Below are 25,786 nucleotides of genomic sequence, written 5' to 3'. Positions count from 1 at the left end.
AATAGCTCTGTGTGTGTTCACACGCATGTGTAAACATAAGTTCTGTATGAACACTGCATCTGAGATGCCTGGGAGATTTCTCAGTCAAGTCATCCCATAGGCAGTTGGATGTATAAACCTGGTGTTCAAAAAAAACATCAGAAATAGAGTGATGCACTTGGAAACTTTGGCCTAGAGGTGTTAACAGATGCTACTGGCACATTACAGAGGAATGGGCCTCAGATAGAGCCCTGGATATTTTTAGAAGTGAACGTTCAGTTAGGGCAGAGGCACCAACAGAAGAGACCAGAAGAGATGTAAGAATCTCCAAGGGAAGGAAAGCAAGGGATGAGAATCTTCATAAGAGATCACGGTCACATGGTCAGTTATGTTAATGGCTGTTCAGATGTCACTAAGGTAAGGGGGAAAAAAAGCACATTAAGTTTATCTGTGTGCGCCTCATGCATGACTTTAGCTAGAGCCAGGTGCCAGGTAGTAGAGGCTGATCCCCACCGGAGGCCCACCAACTCACCCAGTGCCCTGGTGGGAGTAAGTAAGGATTTTGGACTGTTATAATGCAGTAGCGGAGAAGGCAGTGGCACCCCACTCCAGTACTCTTGCCTGGAAAATCCCATGGACCGAGGAGCCTCGTAGGTTGCAGTCCATGGGGTCGCTAAGAGTCAGACACGACTGAGCGACTTCACTTTCACTTTTCACTTTCATGCATTGGAGAAGGAAGTGGCAACCCACTCCAGTGTTCTTTGCCCGGAGAATCCCAGGGAGGGGGAGCCTGGTGGGCTGCCGTCTATGGGGTCGCACAGAGTCGGACACGACTGAAGCGACTTAGTAGTAATAGTAGTATAATGCAGTAGATGCAGTGGGAAAGGTCGATAAACTTGTGTTTCCTTTTTATGGTAGTGTCTTGTCTTTATTGTTTTATTCTGCTTACTAAAACAGTATGTACTCACGATAAAATCTTTAAATTAAAAAAATAGGACTGAGACTCACGTCCATAATCACATTCTCTCATTTCTCTCACATAGTCACATTTATACCACTGTTTATAATTTGAGGCACATCCTTCAGAATTTTCGGTGCATGTGCTACCACATACATACACTTTTTAAAAATTGGGTTTATTGCTATATAGTCTGCTGAAGCTTGTATTCTTAGAATCTTATCCATATATTCTTTTTCTATTTTTATTTATTTTTTTAAACTTTTTATTTTATATTGGAGTATAGCTATTAGCAATGTTGTGATAGTTTCAGGTGTACAATCTGTGTATTTTAGGCATGTGGCTACATGCAGCAGATATATAGTATTCTGTTGTGCTGTAGTATTCTCTGGATATTTGAGTTTTATTTAGACATTTTTGCTCCCTCACATAATGTTCCTTAGAACATACTTGTACATATTACTTGTGTATTTTTTCATATGTGTATACAAATTTCCATTTAACAAATTCCTAAAGTGGGGGCAGAGGGCATGCACATTTGACATTTTGATCCTGCTATGTTGCCAAGGAAAAAGGGTTTTTTTTTTGTTTGTTTGTTTGTTTGTTTAAGATGGAAGAATTTTGAGCATGAAAAATGTCCATAAGGGGCAAATACCAGTAGATTGAAATCACGGAAAAAAGTGCTGAATGGCTGAATGTTCACTCATGAGAAGCTGAGTGGGAATGGAAACCAAGCCATGAGAGAGGCTCTAGGCTGAGGAGGGTGGGCACAGTGAAGAGGGCCGGAGGGCAGGGTCTGCAGCCACTCTCATCCCCAGAGCTTTGCCCTGTGCTGGTATGTGGCAGACATGCAGCAGATACTTGCTGTTTGAATGAACAAATGAATGTAGTTTGGTTAATGGGGCAATAGAACTCAGTGATGTTTTCATTTGAAAGCATCTAGTTTTCCACTGTCTCTCCCAAATAGAAGGTTAAGATTTCCTACTGAAATTGGTGAAAGAGGAGCTACAGAGCTTAAAGGGCCTTCTAGCTTAGTGACCCCAGATGCCCAGGTCAGTCAGGACTCCTGGTCTAGGTATCTCTTATCTTTCTTTCCAATCAGCCTGTTGATTCTAAGGCCTTAATATCACTGAACTTCATCTAATTCTGTTTATTCCCACTACTACTGTCATTATGTTATTTAGATTGATGAAAAAGTAATTGCAGTTTTGGACCATGAATTTGAAATCATTATAACTAGGCTGAAACACACCTTTATTAATCAAAATAGGAACCATTACAACCAACACATTTTTGCCAACAAGAAATGTTTGTTTATTCTTGTAACATAAAAATCTGCACCTCGGGATTCAGTGAACTCTTGGAAAGCATTTTCTGCCTCCTGCTGGTTGTGGAAGCATTTTCCTTGAAAAAAATTTGTCAAGATGCTTGAAGAAGTGGTAGTTGGTTGGCAAGAGGTCAAGTGAATATGGCGGACAAGGCAAAACTTTGTAGCCCAATTTGCTCAACTTCTGAAGTATCGATGTGCAGTCAGGCGTTGTCATAGAGAAGAATTGGGTCCTGTCTGTTGAACTATGCCGGCTGCAGGCATTGCAGTTTTCGGTGTATCTCATTGATTTACTGAGGATATTTCTCAGATGTAATGGTTTCACTGCTGGGATTCAGAAAGCTATAGTGGATCAGATGGGCAGCAGAGCACTAAACAGTGACCATGACTTTTTTTTTGGTGTAAGCTTGACTTTGGGAAGTGCTTTGGAGCTTCTTCTCGGTCCAGCCACTGAGCTGGTTGTCACCAGTCATCATATAAAATTCACTTTCCATCGCATGTCACAATTCAATTGAGAAATGGTTCATTGATACGTAGAATAAGAGAAGACAACACTTAAAAACCTTGACCTTTTTGATTTGTGGTCAGCTCACGAGGCGCCCACTTACGGAGCTTTTTCACCTCCAGTTTAGTTCCAGTGTGGATTTTGTTGTCATAGCTGACTCTTAGATGGTCTCCTGTTTCCTCAGGGCTCATGTTAGAGGCAGCCTCCTCCAGCCCAGCCAAGCGGCTCAGGAATCTCTTCTGTTCCCCAACCCTGTGCAGGCATCTGTTCTCTCTGGATGTCACTTGTGTGTTTATTTACCTAAAGGCCACATGCCAGTGTCTTAATGGCTGTTTTTACTAAGCTGTAGTGCTTAGTTCACATTGCATGCTAAATAAATGATAGGTATTATTTTGTGTGAACTAACTATGCTTATATAAACTTGCTACAGGGACAGGAAGGACCAGGAAAAAAAATAGGCATGAGATAAGCTCACAGAGCACCAGTAACATAAGACATTTGATCCTGGAACAAGTCTTAGGATTCTTAATCACTGCTTGGGGAGAGGCAGTCATTTGTATTATGATTTCTGTTATTAGCACATTAAATACATATATTGAGAAATTTTAAATATTTTCTTCTCTAAGGTGATTTCCCTGGGTTCAGGTGATCTTTTTGTTTTGGACGTCTCATTAAAGAACTATCTGGTGATATTTTCTAGAGTAGAAATGCCTGAGCCATCTTAGCTGCTTCTGGCCAGCTGGAGGATAATCACAAGGCTGAAGTCCCTAATGGGATTCTAAAAGAAACAGCTTTCCAGCTCATTAAAAGAGCTCCTAAATTGGGGTGGAATGTTCCTGTCTGGATCTGCCTGCCTCCCCTGTCACCATGCCCCACCCCCAGCTGCCAGGGAGAGGAGGAGGAGGTCTGTACCAGCTGGCAACTGAACTAGTATTTCAAGTTACACAATCAGAGCTTAATGAACGAAGAGACATGAGGAGTTGGTTATTCTTCTGTGGAGCAAAGAGCATGGGTTCAAACCTTCTAAAGCATTACATTCCTAGCTAAGAAGCACTGTGCTCAGAAGACTGTGAGAGTGAGGATTGGGAATCATCCACGTCCCTAGGCCCATCTAGAGCAGTCCTCGTCGCTAGGGCTGCAGTCCTGCAGAAAGAGCTCAGCACCCTGGGACTCGGGCAGATACTTCTTGCTATGATTCCTCCCTTCACATCCAAAATCGGAGCTTCCTTCAAACAGCCACCTGTTAATAGTACAGTTTCCAGGTCCTCAGTTAGGACGGTCATGGCCCTTGCCACTCCTTCAACAGAAGGGCCCAGGTCTAGGTGTCCCACCTTTGGGCAGCCCTGGCTATTAGAGGGTGAACGAGGAAGAGGATGAGGCTTGTGTTGCTGGGCTGTCCTTTATTTTCTTATCCCATTTTCCTGGAGCTGTGGCAGCACTAGAGGCTCTTTAGATGGGAATTCAGTCACCTTCATGGCGTGGACCTTCAGTTCTATTTAGCCTAAGATAACGTCCTGAACTATTAAAAACTGATGCATTTGGAAGAAATTTTTGTTGTCTCAGCCTGCTATTCAACTGGTGGCTTGAAAAATGTGTCTATATATTCAAACTTTAAATAATGCACAGAAATATATAAATACTAATATAGTAGGGAATGCATAAAAATTGGATTTACATTTCTTCATTTTCAGTATTAGACTGAATTTACAAACACCTTCCTAATTTTTTGATACAAAGATTTAATAAACTGCTGTCAGCATTCTTATTCTGTGACATATTCCAAAGGCTGTATTCCTTTTTTTTTAATTGAAAAGAGCTTCAGGAAGGTTCAAAGGTAACATTTTCCCCTCTCTCATTATATAATACTTGTAGCTAATATTTATCTAATGTTTACTCTGTGCAGGTGCCATGCTAAACATTTTACAGCTCATTTCTTTTGCCAAACAGCCTTAAGAGGAAGTATCAATACTATTAGCCCCATTTTTCAGTGTAGACTCTGAAGCATAGAAAGGTTGGTTAAGCTGCCAAAAGTCACCGAGTTAGGAAGTGATGGGTCTGGATTTGAATTTGGGTCTGTCTGACTCCAGCAGGCAGCCAGTCTTGGAGAGGTCAGACATCCGTTTGGCCAGTCATTCAGCAGAGAATTGCGGAGCGTCTGCTGTGGCCCAGACACTATCCTAGGTGCTTGGGATTCAGCTACAAACAGGGCACAATCTCTGCCCTCGTGGAACTCACATAATCTGAAGAACTGAAGTGAAAGTCACTCAGTTGTGTCCGACTCTTTGCGACCCCATGGACTATACAGTCCATGGAATTCTCTAGGCCAGAATACTGAAGTGGGTAACCTTTCCCTTCTCCAGGGGATTTTCCAGACTCAGGGATTGAACCCAGGACTCCCACATTGCAGGCAAATTCTTTACCAGCTGAGCCACAAGGGAAGCCCAAGAATACTGGAGTGAGTAACTTATCCCTTCTCCAGTGGATCTTCCTGACCCAGGAATCGAACTGGGGTCTCCTGAATTGCAGGCAGATTCTTTACCAACTGAGCTATGAGGGAAGCCCTCACTTACAATCTGTAATAAGTGATTATTAAGTACTAAAGGAAAGGTGAGCAAGGGCTCTACTCTGGGGCTGTGTAATTTAGGATTTGATGGACAGTGTCTCGGAGGCAGGGGTATTTTACAGAGACTTGAATAATGCAGGAAAGCAAGCTATCCAAGGCTGCTGCTGCTGCTAAGTCGCTTTAGTCGTGTCCGGCTCTGTGCGATCCCATAGACGGCAGCCCACCGGGCTCCACTGTCCCTGGGATTCTCCAAGCAAGAACACTGGAGTGGGTTGCCATTTCCTTCTCCAATGCATGAAAGTGAAAAGTGAAAGTGAAGTCGCTCAGTCTCGTCCTACTCTTAGCGACCCCATGGACTGCAGCCTACAAGGCTCCTCAATCCATGGGATTTTCCAGGCAAGAGTACTGGAGTGGGGTGCCATTGCCTTCTCTGTATCCAAGGCTGCTGATGCTGCTGCTAAGTCGCTTCAGTCGTGTCCGACTCTGTGCGACCCCATAGACCACAGCCCACCAGGCTCCCCCATCCCTGGGATTCTCCAGGCAAGAACACTGGAGTGGGTTGCCATTTCCTTCTCCAGTGCATGAAAGTGAAAAGTGAAAGGGAAGTCACTCAATCGTGTCCAACTCTTAGCACCCCATGGACTGTAGTCCACCAGGCTTCTCCGTCCATGGGATTTTCCAGGCAAGAGTACTGGAGTGGGGTGCCATTGCCTTCTCCGTATCCAAGGCTAGTATAATACAGGTACAAGCACAGCCTGTGAGCTCCTGGGTTCAAATTAGGATTGTCCTGCTTATGAGCTGTGTAATCTTGGGAAAAATCCTTGGCTTCTCCATGCCTCCTCATCAGTATAAAAGAAACTATTATATAGTACTTATCTTTACCTTTTTAGGGCAGTTGTGAGGAGGAGATGGGTTCATATATAAAAGGGACTTAGCACAAAACAGGCGCTGGAGCATAGTAAGCACTTTCCAAGTGTTAGTCTCTATTGTCTAGGCCCAATGGGAATGGTGACATGTAGCTGATTTCTGGGTAGATTGTGAAAATTCAACTAATGTGATTTATTGAGGAGCCAAATGTGGGGGTAGTGAGAGAGTCATTTCCTAGGCAGGTTGATAGGGAGTCTAGGGGTCCCCAAGGAGAGAGGGGTCTGGAATTCTCAAGGAGGAAAAAAAGACAAACTTTTTTTCTTTCTCCACATTCCTTAGGATTATATACCAATAATGTATCCTGCCTAAGGACAGTCTTTGGATTCAACCTTCTGTTATTTTAAAATGTTAATTATGGGAGTATACCTGGTCTTTACAAGGATGTATCTTGCCTGAGGACAGTGTTATCTTAAAATGTAAATTATGGGAGTAGGTCGGAGGAGGTCTTTACAACCTCCAGACATTCTTTGGATTATATAACCTCATTGTTAACACTAGCAAGCGGGTACTCTTTCTGCCCCCTTCTGATGCCTATGTCAGAAGCTTTCTCTATCTCCTTTATACTTTAATAAAACTTTACTACACAAAAGCTCTGAGCGATCAAGCCTCGTCTCTGGCCCCGGATTGAATTCTTCTCCTCCGGGGGCCAAGAATCCCGGTGTATTCGCGTGATTCAACAACAACCTTTCAGTAGGAGAGTTGGGGGTCAGGGATGATTCTAACAGTTTTGGTCTGATTAATTTGACAAAATTACTGAGATGGGGGAGACTTGGGGTATAGCAAGTCTTTTGTAGAGGGCTTTTCTGGTGGCTCGGATGGTTAAGAATCTGCCTGTTATGTTGGAGACCAAGGATCAAGCCCTGGGTTGAGAAGATCCCCTGGAGAAGTGAATGGCAACCTACTCCAATATTCTTGCCTGGGAAATTCCATGGACAGAGGAGCCTGGCAGGCTGAGTCCATGGGCCCCCAAAGAGTTGGACATGACTGAGCAACTAACCCTGTTTAGTGTTCTCTGTGGTTATTGATAATTCACTATTCACAAGTCTTTTATAGAGCGAAGGCAGAGTGCAGGGCAGAAATCAACAACTTTGGTTTGAGCATGTTAAGGCTGAGCTGCTTCTTGACATGTTCACATTTATATTATGTTCACTGTGGAAATTTTGAAAAATATATACAAGTAAAAAACACCTGTGTAATATTGCTCTCTATAGCATCGGACCTTGCTTCTACCACCAGTCACATCCACAACTGGGTATTGTTTTTGCTTTGGCTGCGTCCCTTCATTCTTTCTGGAGTTATTTCTCCACTGATCTCCTATAGCATATTGGGCACCTATCGACCTGGGGAGTTCCCCTTTCAGTATCCTATCATTTTGCCTTTTCATACTGTTCATGGGGTTCTCAAGGCAAGAATACTGAAGTGGTTTGCCATTCCCTTCTCCAGTGGACCACATTCTGTCAGTTCTCTCCACCATGACCCGCCCATCTTGGGTGGCCCCACACAATGTGGCTTAGTTTCATTGAGTTAGACAAGGCTGTGGTCCTAGTGTGATTAGATTGACTAGTTTTCTGTGATTATGGTTTCAGTGTGTCTGCCCTCTGATGCCCTCTCGCAACACCTACCATCTTACTTGGGTTTCTCTTACCTTGGACATGGGGTATCTCTTCACGGCTGCTCCAGCAAAGTGCAGCCACTGCTCATTATCTTGGACGAGGGGTATCTTCTCACGGCCGCCCCTCCTGACCTTGAACGTGGAGTAGCTCCTCTCTGCCCTCTTGTGCCCACTCAGCCGCCACTCCTTGGATGTGGGGTTGCTCCTCTCGGCCACTGCCCCTGACCTCGGGCATGGGGTAGCTCCTCTCGGCCGTTGCCCCTGACCTCGGGCATGGGGTAGCTCCTCTCGGCCACCGCCCGTGACCTCGGGCATGGGGTAGCTCCTCTTGGCCGCCACCCCTGACCTCGGGCATGGGGTTGCTCATCTCGGCCACCGCCCCTGACCTAGATAGCATATTAAAAAGCAGAGATATTACTTTGCTAACAAAGGTCCGTCTAGTCAAGGCTAGGGTTTTTCCCGAGGTCATATATGGATGTGAGAGTTGGACTGTGAAGAAAGCTGAGTGCCGAAGAATTGATGCTTTTGAACTGTGGTGTTGGAGAAGACTCTTGAGAGTCCCTTGGACTGCAAGGAGATCCAACCAGCCCATTCTGAAGGAGATCAGTCCTGGATGTTCTTTGGAAGGAATGATGCTAAAGCTGAAACTCCAGTACTTTGGCCACCTCTTGTGAAGAGCTGACTCATTGGAAAAGACTCTGATGCTGGGAGGGATTGGGGGCAGGAGGAGAAGGGGACGACAGAGGATGAGATGGCTGGATGGTATCACCAACTCAATGGACGTGAGTGTGAGTGAACTCCGGGAGTTGGTGATGGACAGGGAGGCCTGGCGTGCTGCGATTCATGGGGTCGCAAAGAGTTGGACGCGACTGAGCGACTGAACTGAACTGAACTGAAAAAACTCCTGATCTTCTGCCACCCATTATCTTTTGCTTAAGTTTATTTTTACCTCCACACAAATTTTAAATATCATAGTGTATATAGGAGGTTTTTGGGGTTTTTTAATACCCTCTACAGTTAATTGGAAATGTTTCATGGCAAAAGGGAGAGTTAAAATACAAGCCAGGTGATAAGAGCACCATGAGAGCCCTCTATACCCACCACCACTGACACAGATTTTGAACTTGAGAGAGTTTTTGGTTTTTTTTTGTTTTTTTTCTTCAATTTTTTTTGTCTACACTGGGTCTTGGTTGTAGCTCATGGCCTTCTTTAGTTGCAGTGCATGGGCTCAGTAGTTGGAGCTTGCAGGCTCTAGAGCTCGAGGTCTGTAGGCTTAGTTACCCTATGGCATGTGGTATCTTGATTCCCCAACCAAGGATTGAACCCACATCCCTGCATTGGAAGGCAAATTCTTAAGCAGTAGACCACCAGGGAGGTCCCTTTAGAGAGGTTTCTGCTAAGGAGGGTAGAGCATGACACAGATCTTATTTCTGCTCATCTAAGAACTCCCAGTCCCTACTGCCTTACAACCTTATCCACAATTGTTGGCAGACTTTAAACTACCCTTTTTTTTTTTTCTCTCATTGTAGTAAAATATATATAACGTAAAGTTTACCATTGTAACCATTTTGAAATGTATGGTTCAGTGGCATAAAACAGGTTCACGTTGTGTAACCATCCCCACCATCCATCTTCAGAGCTTGTTCATCTTGCAGAAGTGAAACTCTGCACCCATTAAACAATGGCTTCCCGTTCCTCCCTCCCACCAGCCTCTGGTATCCACCATTTACATTCTTTCCCTCTGTATTTGACTATTCAGGGACCTCATGTAGGTGGAATCATAGAGTATTTGACCTTTTATGATTGGCTAATTTCACTTATAATATCCTTAGGATTCATCCATGTTGTTACATGTGTCAGAACTTGCTTTTAAGGCTAAACAAAGTTGCATTGTTTGTTTTGTTTATCCGTTTATCCGTGGGTGAACACTTATATTGCTTCTACCTGTTGGCTGCTGTGAATAACACTGCCATGAACATTAGTGTACAAGTGTTTGGGTTCCTGCTTTCAATTATTTTGGGTATGTACTAAAATCTCATTTTATAATCTTTTTCACGTTAAATACATTGTTAAAATTTTCCATGTCATGAGTATTTTCCTCCAAAATTAAATAATTGCATTATGTATCATAGAGCTGTGTCCTAGTTGATTTAAGAAAGCAAGTATTGTTTCATAGAAATAGAATTATAAATTCTATTTCTAGAATTTATAAGGGTATGACTAGTATTGAAACTGTCGCTGCATTTGTCAAATTGCTACCAAGCAACTTACACAATCCAGCGGTGGCAATATCTGTCCTTGCATCTTTGCTAATGTTAGGTATTAATAACTATTTTCTGTAAATTTGATAATTAGAAACAACATATCAATTCTGATTTTCCTTTTATGCAAATTTAGGGTTCACTTTCTGGGTTAGAGTTTATTTGTAGCTGATTACTGGGGGAAATTTTGATTTGCTAAACACTGAGCTTGTGAGATTGAAGAAGGAAATGGCAACCCATTCCTGTATTCTTGCCTGGGAAATCCTATGGACAGAGGAGCCTGGCAGGCTACAGTCCATGGGGTCGCAGAGAGTTAACACAACTTCTGGCAACTAAACCACTACCACAGCCAGTTTGTGAGATGTTGAGAAGTGATGAAAGTCTAGGAATCTTTCCTTCATAGTCTTTCATTCTAAGGTAGTTGCAAGTTCTTTGCTCTATGTGTATCTGACAAGCTGCTGTAATAGAGCTTTTCTGTTATTTTGTTCTAAATATACTCTTAGTAGTTAAACTTGCATAAATCTTTACTCACAATTCAAAAATCCAAAAAGTGCTAGAAAAAAATTTTTCTGGTAATTCATATTACAAAACCTGTCAGATCTGATGGAAAAAACCTGACCACGGCCAACATGAGACTCCTTATGTTTTTTACTCATCCCATTAGAGTGTTCACATTTTTGGCTGCAAAACATGATCATGGTTGAGTAAGAGATGCTGTCCCAGGCCCCACTGAGGTTGCATAGTAATATACAATATATACAGAGAAGAGTTATTTTCTTTCTGAATTCTGAAAAATTCTGAACTTTGGCATCAAAAGTTTTAGATAAGGGAATGTGGACCTATAGTGGGTTTTTTTTCCCTTGTATTTCTATGTTCTCATCTCTCCTAGGCTTTAAAAAACTGATTTTGAAATCAGGCCTACTGTGGTAGGTTAAGCATAGAGTTATGACTTACATGTGCTTTGCGTTTAAAGACAATAGAAATGTATGTGTGGTATCTTCTTTCATCCCCAGGACATGTATAATCACCGTAATCTGGGAACTGACAGATCAATGACTAGAACCAAGTTTTAGCTGAACCATAGCCAACAGCAAACTCAGGGTGGTGTTCCATTGGGAACCCTGGGGGTCTTAAGAGACTTGAAGCAGTTGGACTGTGGAGTATAGTGATAGCTTTCCAAGCTGTTGTTGGAACATACTTTTATAATTGATACCACTTGTCCTTTACAGAGCATCAACCATCTTAGCCAGAGTTTTAAAAAATAATACCAAATTGGTAAAGTTAAATAAAAATTAGTTCAATTTTAAGACTGACTGTTGTTCATGTTATTAAATCTAAAATTTTTCAGATGTAAAAATACATCTGTTAACATGATAAAGGATGCAGAAATGAAAAAGCTGACTCATAGTCATGTGGAATTGCAAGGGGCCCCGAAGAGCCAAAACGATTTTGAAAAAGAAGAATGAAATTGGAGGACTCACACTTATTGATTTCAAAACTTACTAGAGAGCTACTGCAGTAATCAAAACAGTGAGATACATGCACATAGACCAATAGCACAGAATTGAGAGTTACGAAATTGCCCGGAAACGACCAATTGATTTTTGAAAGTGGTGCCAAGTTCGCTCAGTGTGGAAAAAAGAGTCTTTTTTTAAACAAATGTTTTTGTGATAACTGGATTCCATATGCCAAAAGAATGCAGTTGGCCCCCAACTTCACATCACATATATAAGTTAACTCAATATGGATCAAAACCTTAAATATAAGAGCCAAAACAATAAAACTGTTAGGAGAAAATAGAGGTAAACCTTTATGACCTTGGATTTGGTAGTGGATTCCTAGATAAAAACCAAGAGTATGGACAACAACAGCAAAATAGATAAATTGGACTTTTCAAAATGAAAACTTCAGTGCAACAGAGGGTATTACCAAGGAAATGAACAAAATAATGGTGGGAAAAACATTTGGAAATAATCTATCTGATGAGCCTTTAATATCCAGAATACATAAAAAACTCTTACAGCTTTACAAAAAGACAAACAATCCAAGTAAAAAATGAGCACAGGACTTGAGTAGATCTTTCTCCAAAAAAGATCTTCAAATGGTCAGTTGTGCATGAAAAGATGCTTAGCATCATTTGTCATTAGGGAAATGCAAGTCAAAATCACGACATCATTTCACATATGCTACAATGGCTGATTTTTAAAAAACAGAAAATTATAAGTATTGACAAGAATATGGGGAAGTTGACACCCTCCTGCATTGCTGATGGGAATGTAAAATGGTGCAGCCACTGCAGAAAACAATTTGGTAGTTCCTTGGAAAGCTAAAAATAAAATTACTGCATGACTCAGCAATTCCACTACTAGGTATATACACAGAAGAATTGAAAACAGGAGGCCTAAACAAATAAGTATACACTATTGTTTCATTGCAGTATTATTCACGATAGCTGAAAGGTGCAAACAACTCAGGTGTTCATCAACAGATGAATGGATAAACAATATGCAGTATATACCTACAATGGAATATTATTCAACCAAAAAAAGGAAAGAAGTTTTGATACACAATGCAACATAGATGAACCTTGACATGATTATGCTAAGTGAACAAAAGGACAAATATCATGATTCCATGTATATGAAACATCTAGAATAGGCAAATTCAGAGAGACAAAGTAGATTAGAGGTTACTGTGAACTAGAGGAAGGAGGAAATACGGAGTTGTTGCTTAATGGTTCCCGGAGTCTCTGGGGTGATTTTAAAAAAAGAAAAAGTTTTGGAAACAGTGGTTATGATTGCACAACATTGTGAACAGAATTCACGCCACCAAATTGTACACTTAAGAATGATTTATATGGCAATTTTTGTGATGTATATTATGTTACTACAATAAAACTTTTTTAGATGATGAAGAAACTAATAAACTCAATTAGAATCTGATAGGTTTGTTATATATATTGGGCTTTCCTAGAAAAGCATTAGCTCATCTGGTTGGGATGTGAGAATGAATAATGTGAGTTCAGAAAGAGGCATGTTTACCTTCCAGGAATATCTTTGGAGCTGACTTATTGGGAGAGGGTTGTGGGAATAGGGAAAGGCTATTGAGAGGAACTAAAACAACACCAAGCATCACTGGGAACTTAACAAGACGGAGAAATCGTATTTCCTGGAGCTCTTCTCAGGAGTAGTATTGTTATTTGTGGATGAAGGAAATCCTTAGAGTTGCCACTTGGGGTAAGGCTGGGAGGATGAGATGCCCAAGGGACTCACCGAATTGTCCGTTTCCTTCTTCCATGGTGTCTTCTGTGCTGCAGGTAGGAAATGTTTCTGGCTGATATTTTGCTGGATCAGTGGGCAGGGTGGAGGAGAGGCAGAGTCCCTTCTTTTTATGAATGTTGTCCAAACACTAGAAGACTGCTGTCTTGAAGGGACATTCTCCTGTTGGCCTGTTTTGTATGTGGATATATCTCAGTGTGGCTCACTGCAATATATTTCTGGAAATATAAAATATCTCTATTAGTACATAGATAATTAAGTTCATTTTGAGGAACTGAGTGCTAGTAACTTTTCTAGACTGACAAATGCTTATAATTCATTCCATCATTTGTTCACTGCCCGATGGAGCATTCTTAATATACTAAGTGTTGTTCCAGGTTCTGAGGAAATAAAGTAGCTTAAGACAGTGGCTTGCTCTCTAAGAGCTCATAGACCAAGTGGAGAACAAAATCAAGTCATGGTCATACAGTGTGATAATGAGATGGATAGCTTTTCTCTCTCTTTTTTTCACCCAGATTTTCTCTTCTTAGAGGTAGCCAATTTGTGAGAAAGTAGGCATGGCAACCTACTGCAGTGTTCTTGTTTGGGGAATCCCATGGACAGAGGAGCCTGGAGGGCTACAGTCCATGGGGTAACAAAGAGTTGGACACAACTGAAGTGAGTTAGCATGCACACACATTACTGTGTGATTGAGATTCTGTTCAGTATAAGCTGCAAATTAATTTATTTAAAATAATCACTCAATTTTACATCTTTCTATACTTTAATGAGAAGACCAACTGAAAAATACTGTATTTTAATATTAATAGCTAGTAATACAGTAATTCAGTTTTTTATTCCATAGTGATACAACGGGTTTTATTAATACTAGACCTGCAAAGTTTAGTGATTTTGTTACCAAGGGAACATTTCATGCAAAGATAGGCACAATAAAGGACAGAAATGGTATGGACCTAACAGAAGCAGAAGGTATTAAGAAGAGGTGGCAAGAATACACAGAACTATACAAAAAAAATATTCATGACCCAGATAACCACAATGGTGTGATCACTCACCTAGAGCCAGATATCCTGGAATGTGAAGTCAAGTGGGCCTTAGGAAGCATCACTATGAACAAAGCCAGTGGAGGCGATGGAATTCCAGTTGAGCTATTTCAAATCCTAAAAGAAGATGCTGTGAAAGTATTGCACTCAGTATGCCAGCAAATTTGCAAAACTCAGCTATAGCCACAGGACTGGAAAAGGTCAGTTTTCATTCCAATCCCAAGAAAGGCAATGCCAAAAAATGCTCAAACTACCACACAATTGCACTCATCTCACACACTAGTAAAGTAGTGCTCAAAATTCTCCAAGCCAGACTTCAACAATTCATGAATCATGAAATTCAAGATCTTTAAGCTGGATCTAGAAAGGTCAGAGGAACCAGAGATCAAATTGCCAGCATCCCTTGGATCATCAAAATAGCAAGAGGGTTCCAGAAAAAATATCTACTTCTGCTTTATTGATTATGCCAAAGCCTTTGACTCTGTGGATCACAACAAACTGTAGAAAATTCTGAAAGAGATGGGAATACCAGACCACCTGACCTGCCTCTTGAGAAATCTGTATGCAGGTCAAGAAACAACAGTTAGAACTGAATGTGGAACAACAGACTGTTTCCAAATCGGGGAAGGAGTATGTCAAGACTGTATATTGTCACTCTGCTTATTTAAGTTATATGCAGAGGACATTACGCGAAATGCTGGGATGGATGAAGCACAAGCTGGAATCAAGATTTCCGGGAGAAATATCAATAACCTCAGATATGCAGATGACACCACCTTTATGGCAGAAAGTGAAGAGGGACTAAAGAGCCTCTTGATAAAAGTGAAAGAGGAGAGTGAAAAAGTTGGCTTAAAACTCAACATTGAAAAAACAAAGATCATGGCATCCAATCCCATCACTTCATGGCAAATAGATGGGGAAACAGTGACAGACTTTATTTTCTTGGGCTTCAAAATCAGTGCAGATGGTGACTGCAGCCATGAGATTAAAAGACACTTGCTCCTTGGTAGAAAAGCTATGACCAACCTAGACAGTATATTAAGAAGCAGAGACAGTACTTTTCCAACAAAGGTCCTTCTACTCAAAGCTATGGTTTTTCCAGTAGTCATGTAATTATGTGAGAGTTGGACTATAAAGATAGCTGAGTGTCAAAGAATTGATGCTTTTGAACTGTGGTGTTGGAGAAGACTCTTGAGAGTCCCTTGGACTGCAAGGATATCCAGCCAGTCCATCCTAAAGGAAATCAGTCCTGAATATTCTTTGGAAGGACTGATGCTGAAGCTGAAACTCCAATACTTTGGCCACCTAATGTGAAGAACTGACTCATTTGCAAAAACCCTGATGCTGGGAAAGATTGAAGGTGGGAGGAAGAGGGAATGACAGAGGATGAGACGGTTGGATGGCATCACCGACTCGATGGACGTGAGTTTGAGCAAGCTCCGGAATATGATGGTGGACAGTGAAGCCTGGCGTGCTGGAGTCCACGGGTCATAAAGACATGACTGAGTGACTGAACTGAACTGAGACCTGCAAAATGTTGTAAGACCATGAGGTTCAGACAACTAATTTAACCTTAACATAAACAGTGACATTAAAATAAAAATTTAAACAAAAGGTAAAATGGAGTTGAGAGGAAGTGCATTCTAGACCAAATGTACTTTAAGGTTGAATATAAAAAGGATAAAACTTGATGACTGACCAAATATCAAAAATGGGGAAAAGAAAAGTAAAAAACGGCCCAACTCTAGTTTGGGTGGTTGAATTGATGCTAATACATTAATCAAGAAGGCAGATACAACAGGGAGAACTCTGAAACAAGGCAGTTTTTACCATAATGTAGTGAGTGTATTTATTAATTTTCTAAATTACTTGATGGGTAGGTGTTAATAGTACTAGGTCCCAGTCATGACTCCAAGAAAAAAGGAAAGTTCTTGCCCTAACAAATTTTACATATCTGTGAGTGTTTTTTTTTTGTTTCCTTCTTCTCACTAGCTATTTTTTTTCACTTCCAGAATTATCTGAGAGGTCGGGGTGCACACTTTTATCTTTCTGAGGATGAGAAAAACAGAACTCTAAATGAATCCATGAAATTCAATTTGGAATTTGCATTCCAGGAATGATTAGAGGAGAATTCCACAGTTTTTTTCATTTAAATAGTATGGTCGTTGAGTTTATATGCTCGTAAAAGCTGTGGTAAGAGACTGATCCATCCAGATTCAGGAAAGTGAGGAAACATTTCCTGATTCACATTGAGGTCATTCAAAAATATTTGCTGAATTAGTGTTATCTTTTTCTATGTTTAAATTTCTTTTATTATATTAAAAAAGAGAATGATTGGTAGGGATAATCAGCCTAAAAAGTCAGAAGGAAAAATGGGTGCCTAACAAGGTAAAGGATGACAAAATTTATTAAAGAATGAAATTTTTAAAAAGTAGTTACATAGTATTAATATTTAACAGTCTTCAAGTCACTTTTATATATGTATCAGTTAGTTTATTTTTCACTTTCTGATGTAGGTATTATAGAAAGTGAAAATGTTAGTCACTTAGTCATGTCCAACTATTTGCGACCCCATGGACTGTAGACTGCTAGGCTCCTCTGTCCATGGAATTCTCCAGGCAAGAATACTAGAGTAGGTAGCCATTCCGTTCTCCAGGGATTTTCACAACTCAGGGATAGAATCTGGGTCTCCTACATTGCACGCAGATTCTTAACTATCTGAGCCACCAGAGCCTGTAGGTATTATAATCTACATTTTAATGGTAAGGAAACTGAGACTTAAGGTTGATGGGTTGATGGATGTGCCTGAAGCCACAGGGTTATACTGCGTAGAGGTTTTATGAATCAAGCCCATTGCCCTGGGTAGTAGAGCACAGCCATCTTAGCCTGGAAAGAAATTCTCCTGTCTTTGTATTTTATATTTCATTATTAACTTTCTTTTCATTGATAATGACTCTTTGGCCCCATTTTAGAATTGCAGTTAATATTTTGAGGCCTATAATCTGTAAATTTACAGCCTCTGGAAATAGGGAAAAGAGATTTTCACTTACCTGTTATCAAAATTCAGTAGATCCTGTAAAACTGAGGCCAGAGGAAGAGACACTGGAACCTGGAGACCAAGTATGATACCATAGGATGATAGACGTAGGGTGTAGGCTTAGCCTTAGGTGGTGTGGGGATGGAGACTGGGCAAGCCTGCATTATATCTGGATATTATGGAGTGACAGGAAATGGTGGTCCAAGTGTGTGGTTGCTTTAAAAATAGTGGCTGGTGGGTGTTGATATTCAGGTCAAATATTAGATATGTGCCAATATCCAGTTTTCATAGACTTGTAGTCCAGTGGGCAAAGAGAGTTTCAGGTATAGGACTACCTGGCAGATCACTAGACATCCTGCCCAATCTGAATATGTGAATGTGTCTTCATATCCTAAGGTGATATGGGCCATTCTTTTAACATTTCTTCAACTGTACATTCACTAAATCATGGGATTCCTGAGGACAATTTCTATGCCATCTTCATCCCGATATTTGTACTCATATTGCTTAGCTCCATCCTTGACACATGAATATCTTTAATTACTTGTCAGAATATTGTATTTGTTTATTTTGTGGAGCTTTTCTATTAATTCTTCTAATTGTGAATGCTATATCAATAAATTTCACTGCATTTTTTAAATTATTTGCTTTTCAAGAAACTTCTGACTTATACTCACAGTGCTAATTTAATTTCTTATCAACTAATATTTAGCATTAGAGAGCTTCTTGGAATTATTTAGAGCAGTTTAGGAGACATTAGTATATTAAAAAAGATGTACAATTTTGGAATTAGATTCCCATTATATCAGTTTTAGTGGTTGATTTCAGGCAACTAATAACCTGCAATTTTTCATCATCTGCGAAAACAAGGATAAAAAGAAGATGAAGTAAGATCAAACCTTTAGAAGTGCCAGACATTTTATAATACACCCAGGAAGATTCTGTTTACATTTCTTTATATCATGATATAAAGATATAATTATATATGATATAATGGTTATACATGATATAATCATATCATGACATGGTATGATTAGGTTCTGTGTACAGGAACTTAATTTATGTTTAGATCATGTTTTATTTTTTTACAACATGTTTTTGAATTGTCATTCGTGTTCCTTGCGCAACCTGTGGGATAACCAGGGGAAGTAATTTTATCACTAGTTTCAGATAAACTGAGAATAGGTCATTGCCCAGGATCATGCAGCTAAGTTGCAGATCAACCCAGTCAGTCTCCTTAATTCATGCCCTTTGCACCTGGCTGTGGTCTGTTTTTCTCTGCTGTCTCTCTGATGATTTCAGTCATGACCAGTCACCATAAAGAATATGTCATTTGAACCCAATGACCGGCTGTACTGATGCTGTGTGTATGCCTAATTCTGATTACTTTTATTGCAGGGGCAGTGCTTAGCAGGCACTCTGGGTCTTACCCATGAGGTTCTCGTGAGGTCATTTTGTGTTTTCTGATGGATGATAGATTATCTAAGTTATAAAATGTAGATTATGGATCTTTTTATCACACATTTTAAGTAAATCTTACTCATCTTTGCTGTAGAAGTTTTCTCTTCATTTTGCAGTTGGACTGATTTCCATTTCTGATCGATGGACAAGTAATCAGGTGACCTGCAACTTTCTGCTGAGGTTTCTACTGTTTTCTTATTAACCCATTATTGTGAGTGGACTTCTACACATTTCTATTGGGCCCTTCATGGATGTCACAGCTAGTACCACCAATGACTTTATTCCTTTAATCTTACTATAGTAACTGCATTGATAAAAATTTTAAAACTATTTTTTTTTAATTTTAAACTAATTGTTATGTGATTCATAAAGTTAGGAAAACTAAATAGTGGATTTCTTTTGACCAAATCCTCAATTATTTGAGTTTTACCAGTAATAAATCAGTTGATATCTGTGCATATTGTGTTTTCTTTGGTAGTCCTACAATACTCCATTAGTCTGTCTAGCCTAGCACTTAACTAATTATCCTAAAAATAGCATTTATCATGCTTCAAATTCCTTTACTCAAGAAGAGGCAACTTTGGTTCTTCTTGATATCCCCAGGGCCTAAGAAGACAATGATTGTGCAAAATATGTGTAAACCGGGCAATGAATATTTGTTGAACCTGATTTCCAATTGAACTTTAATTTCACATCCATACAAAATGTTATTGACATGTCAAAGCAAAGACTTTTCATAGAATAACCAGTTTTCTCAGCAGCTCTGATGAACAGATAACAGAGAAGTCCCACATGCTTTTTATATTCCAAGTGCCAGAACTAAATGAGCTAATCATGATACCATTCAAGGAGGTACTTCTGTAGTACAAAGTGAGGCATTATGGCAATGCTAAAAATGCATTCCCAAATATTACATTTTAAAATGACTTATATCAAGAAGGAAACAAAATGAACATTTTGCCTTTTTAGAATTTTTCCCTCTGATTTTGCACCTATTTTGATAAAAAGCCCTCAAAGTGTCACCTTGATTTTGACTATTTTATTTTTGCTGAGAAATGAACTTTTTCAACTATGTTAGATTACCAGAAATGAGAATGTCAAACAGTAACCGGAGCCCCTTAGTAGGGAAGTATAATTATCATATTAGCATAATAAATCATTTGCTTCTCAGTACTGCATTAGGTCATGAGAGCAACAGCTGCAGCTTTGTTCTACCTAGATGATGTTTCAGTAACTGTTTCTGTTTTATTCACTTAAATTTACAGTTTCTCCTTTGCATTGACATTAACTAGTGAATCTATTAGTTTCCATTACCAGCAGAATAACTGAAACTATAAATAGTTCTATATATTCTCCCTCAAATACTGTCAAGCTGCATAGATGCCTTAAATTTGATAGAACATCTGGGTAATACATCTGCTTTCTTCTCTGTGTTTAGGCAAAATTTGTACTCTCTTAAGCTTATCCTTTCGTTTAAAAGAAAAAATCACCGATAGCAGCTCTGTCCCATCTGCTGACCCCAGGTACATAATGGATAAACTGAGCATCTATTTATAAAAGAATACAGATAAGATGCAAAATCAAGTCATTCCATCAGATTGATGGTAATCATTTAAAAAAAATACCTGTAGTATTATGTTTCATTGACTTGCTAGTTCTGCCAGAAAAAAAAGATGAATCATAAATACCACAGATATAATTTATTCAATATCTATTTCACTTCAGTGAAAAGGTTAGATCTTTTCTTTTTGCTCTAAACCAAACTACAAAACACCAGTTGATAACCCATCCTCATAGCCAACTAGTCTAAACATATATTTTGACAGCTTTTAAAGGTGATCTGCAAGCATGTAATTATGTTGGACAACTCTTGGTCTGATGTTGAAATAACCAGTTTATTCCAGTTCCCTGAGTGTAACAGACTGCGGTACTTGCTGTCGTCCACCAGAGTTCTCAGGAGCAGGCACCTTACTTTTGGCTCAGATCTCAGCTCTATAAGCCTTGCTTGGCTCCCCTCATCTGTTTCTTGTTTTTGCTTTGGTTCACTGTGATGAACTCAGTTTTCCAGAAGCATTAGAATCGTTTGTGTCCTCTTCTACTGGCATTTTCTTGCAATCCATAGGATTACAATTCATAGGATTATAGCTGGCAAGATTCTGAGTGAACCTGAGATCTAATCCCGATATTGGGGTAGTGAAGTGCCAAAGCTAAGTAGCTGAATTGTTGACTGATAGTTTGGTTTTGTTAAACAGTCACTTAGAGATCTCTTAGTGACCCTCACCTATACATACCCAGCTGTCCTTTGGGCCATTGAAGGGAATTTTTCTGGTTCTGTAGGAACCTAGCCTTTTTGTTCGCAAAATCCTCTAATGGATTTTTTAAAATTACTATGCAATTAAAAGTCACTACATTTCATAACATTAAAAGTAATTTAACATAACTTAATGCTTATTCCATGCTCAGTCTCCCTAGTTTTGATAAACAAAAACCTTTACAGCTAGTTTCTTGAAGTTAGGATCCAGTTGAATACCACATGTAGCTAGTGGTTGTTGAGATATTGTGATTTGTAATAAGTGTATATTTACTCTTCCTTGGTTCTTGGCACAGAGCTTTTTTTTTTTTTTTTTTAATTTTTTGGTCATGCTGTGCAGCATGTGGGATCTTATTTCCCTAATCAGGGATTGAACCCTCATCCCCTGCATTAGAAGCACAGTGTCTTAACCACTGGACCACCAGGGAAGTCCCAAGGGCAACTTATTTATTTATTTAAATTTATTTATTTTTGACTGTACCTTGTGGCTTGTGGGATTTTAGTTCCCTGACCAGGGATGAAAGCAGTGAGAGCCTGGAACCCAAACCACTAGACTCTGGGGAACTCCCATGGAGCTCCTTTTTAAAAAAACACTCAGAATTTCCTAAGTGATGAGAGGGATAAAGATGCCTTTTATTATGTTAGTAAGGTCTTCTGATAGCCCCTAGGTAACCAAGGGGCTGGCTACCTGGGGAACCCACGAAGTGATTTGAGGATATAAATTTTCAGTTCCACCTCCCTGGCCCCTGGGTAGGGGAGAAGACAAATTGAATCAGTTGCCAGTGGCCACTGATCATCAATCAATCATGCCTCTGTAATGAAGCCTCCATTGGGCTTACCTTGTGGCTCGGAATCTGCCTGCAATGTGGGGGAAGGTTCGATCCCTGTTTTGGGAAGATCGCCTGGAAAAGGGAAAGGCTACCCACTCCAGTATTGTGGCCTGGAGAATTCCATGGACTGTATAGTCCGTGGGTTCACGGAGTCAAAAACAACTGAGTGACTTTCATGTATACACATATAAAAACCCCAAAGGACCAGATTTGGAGAGCTTCAGGTTGGGGAACACGTGGAGATGTGGGGAGAGCGGTGCACCTAGAAAGGTGTGGAAGCTCTGCCCCTGTTCCCACACCCCTTTCCCCTGTACCTCTTCATCTGGCTGTGCATCTCTAGCCTTTATAACATCCTTGGTAACACACTGGTAAGTGTGAGTAAATGTGTCTGAATTTTGTGAGCCACTCTTAACAAATTAATTGAACCTGAGGAGAGGGTGGTGGGAACCTCTGATTTATATAGCTGTTTAGTCAGAAACACAGGTAGCAACCTGGACTTCCAATTGGCATCTGCAGTGGGGGCAGTCTTGAGGCTGTACATACGCTGTGCAGTTCAGATAGATCATGTCAGAATTGAATTAATTGTTTGTTGGCATGGGAAAAAACACACACTGGAGTTCTGTTCCTTAGGGCTCTCTATTTTTTTTTAATTTATTTATTTTTAATTGCAAGATAATTGCTTCACAATACTGTATTGGTTTTTGCCATACATCAGTGTGAATCAGCCATAGGTATACATACGTTCCTGTCTCACATCCCAGCTCATCCTACCCCTCTAGGTTGTCACAGAACACTGTTTGAAGCTCCTTAGGGTTCTTCAAATCTCTAATACTCTACATATTTCATGTCATTGATTTATTGAGGAGGCTGGATCTGTTGATACATGAGATTATTTAAATGCTTAATAGTATTTAAGATTATTTATGTTAGTTTATTTAAGAACATTTTCCTACATGGCCAAAATTGCAAATCACACTTATTGATATTAATATAATCCAATGCTTAATGAGTATTCAAATTTTCCTGATTTTGTTTGGAAGTCTTTCATATCTGGATCGTTTAAAGCAGGATCCAGCCCAGAACCAAACACTTCAGATGATTGTTTTGTTCTCTTAATGTGGTTTAATCTGGAACAGTCCCTTTTATTCACATCGAGAACTTGTTTACAAGAGGAGACTAGTGTCTTGCAGAATGACCCACTCTCTGAATTTGGCTTCTTTATCTCTCTACTGTGCTGTCCACTGTAGTAACCACTGGTCCCATGAAGTTATTGAGGTTTTGAAATGTGGCTAGTTCACACTGAGATGTTGTGAGTATAAGACTAATAACCACAAATGTAAAGTATTTAACTAATAATTTTTATATTGAATATACACATTGAAATGATAATCTAGGTATATCAGGTTAAATAAATCTTATTGCTAAAAATAATTTTACCTATTTATTTTTCTTAATGTAGCTACTAGAACATTTTGTTTGGCTCCCAGTATATTTCTATTAGATAGTGCTTTTCAGCAGATTTTGAAATTGCTACCCTAAAATGATTTCACATCAGATTCCTGAGACATAGTAGAGGAAAAAAGGACATCAGTAGGCTAAAGTTTTCCTGAACTAGAATTGTATAACATTTAGTTGCTGTGTCTTTACATGTAGAAGCTAAATGATTTTCCATGGTAGATCTAGCCCAGAGCATTTTAAGACCTAATATAAACATGGCATTGTCCAATAGATGAAACAGCTGCTGAAGATTTTGAGTGTCCTGGTACCTGAAAGCATTAAATAATGTCAATTTGTAAGTGTGCCAGAGGCACGGTTGTTAATCTGATGCTGCTGACTTAAAGTGAAAAAAAAAATGTATGTAAGTCAATGAAAGTTCATGCTCATTTATTTTTCCGTTTGTTTCTTTTCAGCCTTGGAAAACCTTGAACAGACAAATGTCTCTGGTTTTGGATCATTGAAAAGTCAGCAGGACTTCCGAACCCCAGAGTTTGTGAGTACTACTTACTCTATCTTAAATTTGTATCAGTTACCTAGAGAAAGAGGGTTTGTTTGTCTTAAACTGAGTTCTTGGTTTCAGGGGCTCTAGGTCTGGCACAGGTCTGGCTGGTAGGAATGTGTGTGCAAAGCTCTGGTCCTCTGGGGAGCAGGTTCCTGAAGTAGTGTCTTAGCATCATGCACCGTAAGCCCGCTCTTCACGCTGCTTGTAATGACGAATGAGAACTCTGCAGTAAAATGGTATCATGTTTCTAAAACTCCCCCTTTATTCACTGACACCCTTACTACAGTTTCTGCTATCAATAACCCTGGAAACCAGTCTAGTGAGCACATCCAGGACGTTGACCAGTCCGATTCATGTTTCATTCTGGAGTTTTCAGTCACACAACCTGTATGGGTACGTCTTGTAGGGCTATTCTATTGGTTGTTTCTGCTAAGAGGGGGACTAAACGCTCTCACTAAATTAGACTCATTAAAAATCAGCCATGGTTCCTACCCTCAAGGAATTAAAAATCTTATTAGGTGCTACTGGGATTGTATTCATGCCTTGTTAAAGAAAATGGAGCACATAGGATGCTTGGTACAGAATGTCCTTGACTGGATTTTATATTGCGCTCTTTGAAGAGGGGGATGGGAAGAAGCGTTTCTCTGACTCATGTACCACGTTACTGCACCAGATGTGTGAGCAGAGCATGCCAGGAGACACCTAGATTTACTTTTTGCCCCCTGCTGCACATGGCTTGTCCACCACATTAGCAATGGAAAAAAATCTGTTTTTCAAATTTATTTTTGAAATACGATATATAATCACCTCTCCAGTAATTGGCAGAGCACAGTTATTATTGATAGTGACAAAAAAAAAAAAAGCCCACCCCACCTCATGATGTGGTTTCTTTCTTCTCATTGATTCTTTAAGGATCGCCCCCGCCATTCAGCCAAGAGTAAGGAAACTAGGCAGGGCTCTGGACTGAAAAGGGGCCACATATGAGACTCTATCCACAGTGCCGTTTTATTTCAAAGTGTGGGGCTCCTGTGGTGTACTAGCAGATTGCCTACTGTGAAAATCACTTGGATATAATAGAAAGACATAGTATTCAATGACTTCCCTATTACATTCAGCGAGATTTTCAGCGAAGCAAAATTGTGACTGCTCACCAATATTCCCACATCTTAAAGTAGCAGAGCAGTTTTTGGTTTTTCCGATTTCTGCTATTACGGCCCCAAAGGAGAATTGACACAGATTTTTTTTTTTCATGTTTGAGTATGATACTCACACAGACTTATGGAGCTGGCCCTTTTCTGTTATTTTCTTAACTGCTTTTCACTGATAATCTTTAAGCAATGTGTGTGCAGCTCTAAAAAGAGCTGTGTGCAGTAAGATGTCAGTATGCCTGGTAAACACATACATTGTCCACACCAGTTCCCCGTGTGAAAATAAAACAGACTTCAGTATGTAACAATGATGTTTGAAATTGGCATGCCTCAGCAGTGTCTTTGCTACAGTCTACTGGGAATTACACTGCTAATCTTCTTCCACCTTCATTGCTAACCCACCACTTTTCCCTTATCAAAGTGTGAAGACTGGTGAGACTAGGCTAGAATGACCAGGGGTGGAACTCGAAGATCATAGGCTATGCTTCCTTTTGGGGACCCTTGTCTTAACAATGAGTCTTACAATACCCACACTGAAAGGAGATTT

The 25,786-nt window shown here is 39.9% G+C and overlaps 1 protein-coding gene across 3 annotated transcripts in view; it reads left to right on the top strand.

Annotated features, from left to right (window-relative positions):
- Positions 1 to 25,786, top strand: part of ANO6 (anoctamin 6) — a 234,919-nt gene that overhangs the window by 72,138 nt on the left and 136,995 nt on the right. For all 3 annotated transcript variants that reach the window (XM_002687355.6, XM_005206409.5, XM_059886920.1), the window contains one exon: positions 24,003 to 24,082. In XM_002687355.6, the coding sequence (XP_002687401.2) occupies positions 24,003 to 24,082 (80 nt within the window). The remainder of the gene's footprint in view (positions 1 to 24,002; positions 24,083 to 25,786) is intronic.

This window comes from Bos taurus, chromosome 5, assembly GCF_002263795.3.
Source record: "Bos taurus isolate L1 Dominette 01449 registration number 42190680 breed Hereford chromosome 5, ARS-UCD2.0, whole genome shotgun sequence".
Taxonomy (NCBI): domain Eukaryota; kingdom Metazoa; phylum Chordata; class Mammalia; order Artiodactyla; family Bovidae; genus Bos; species Bos taurus.
The sequence above is the reverse complement of the archived record's forward strand: the minus strand, read 5'-3'. Positions and strand labels throughout refer to the sequence as shown.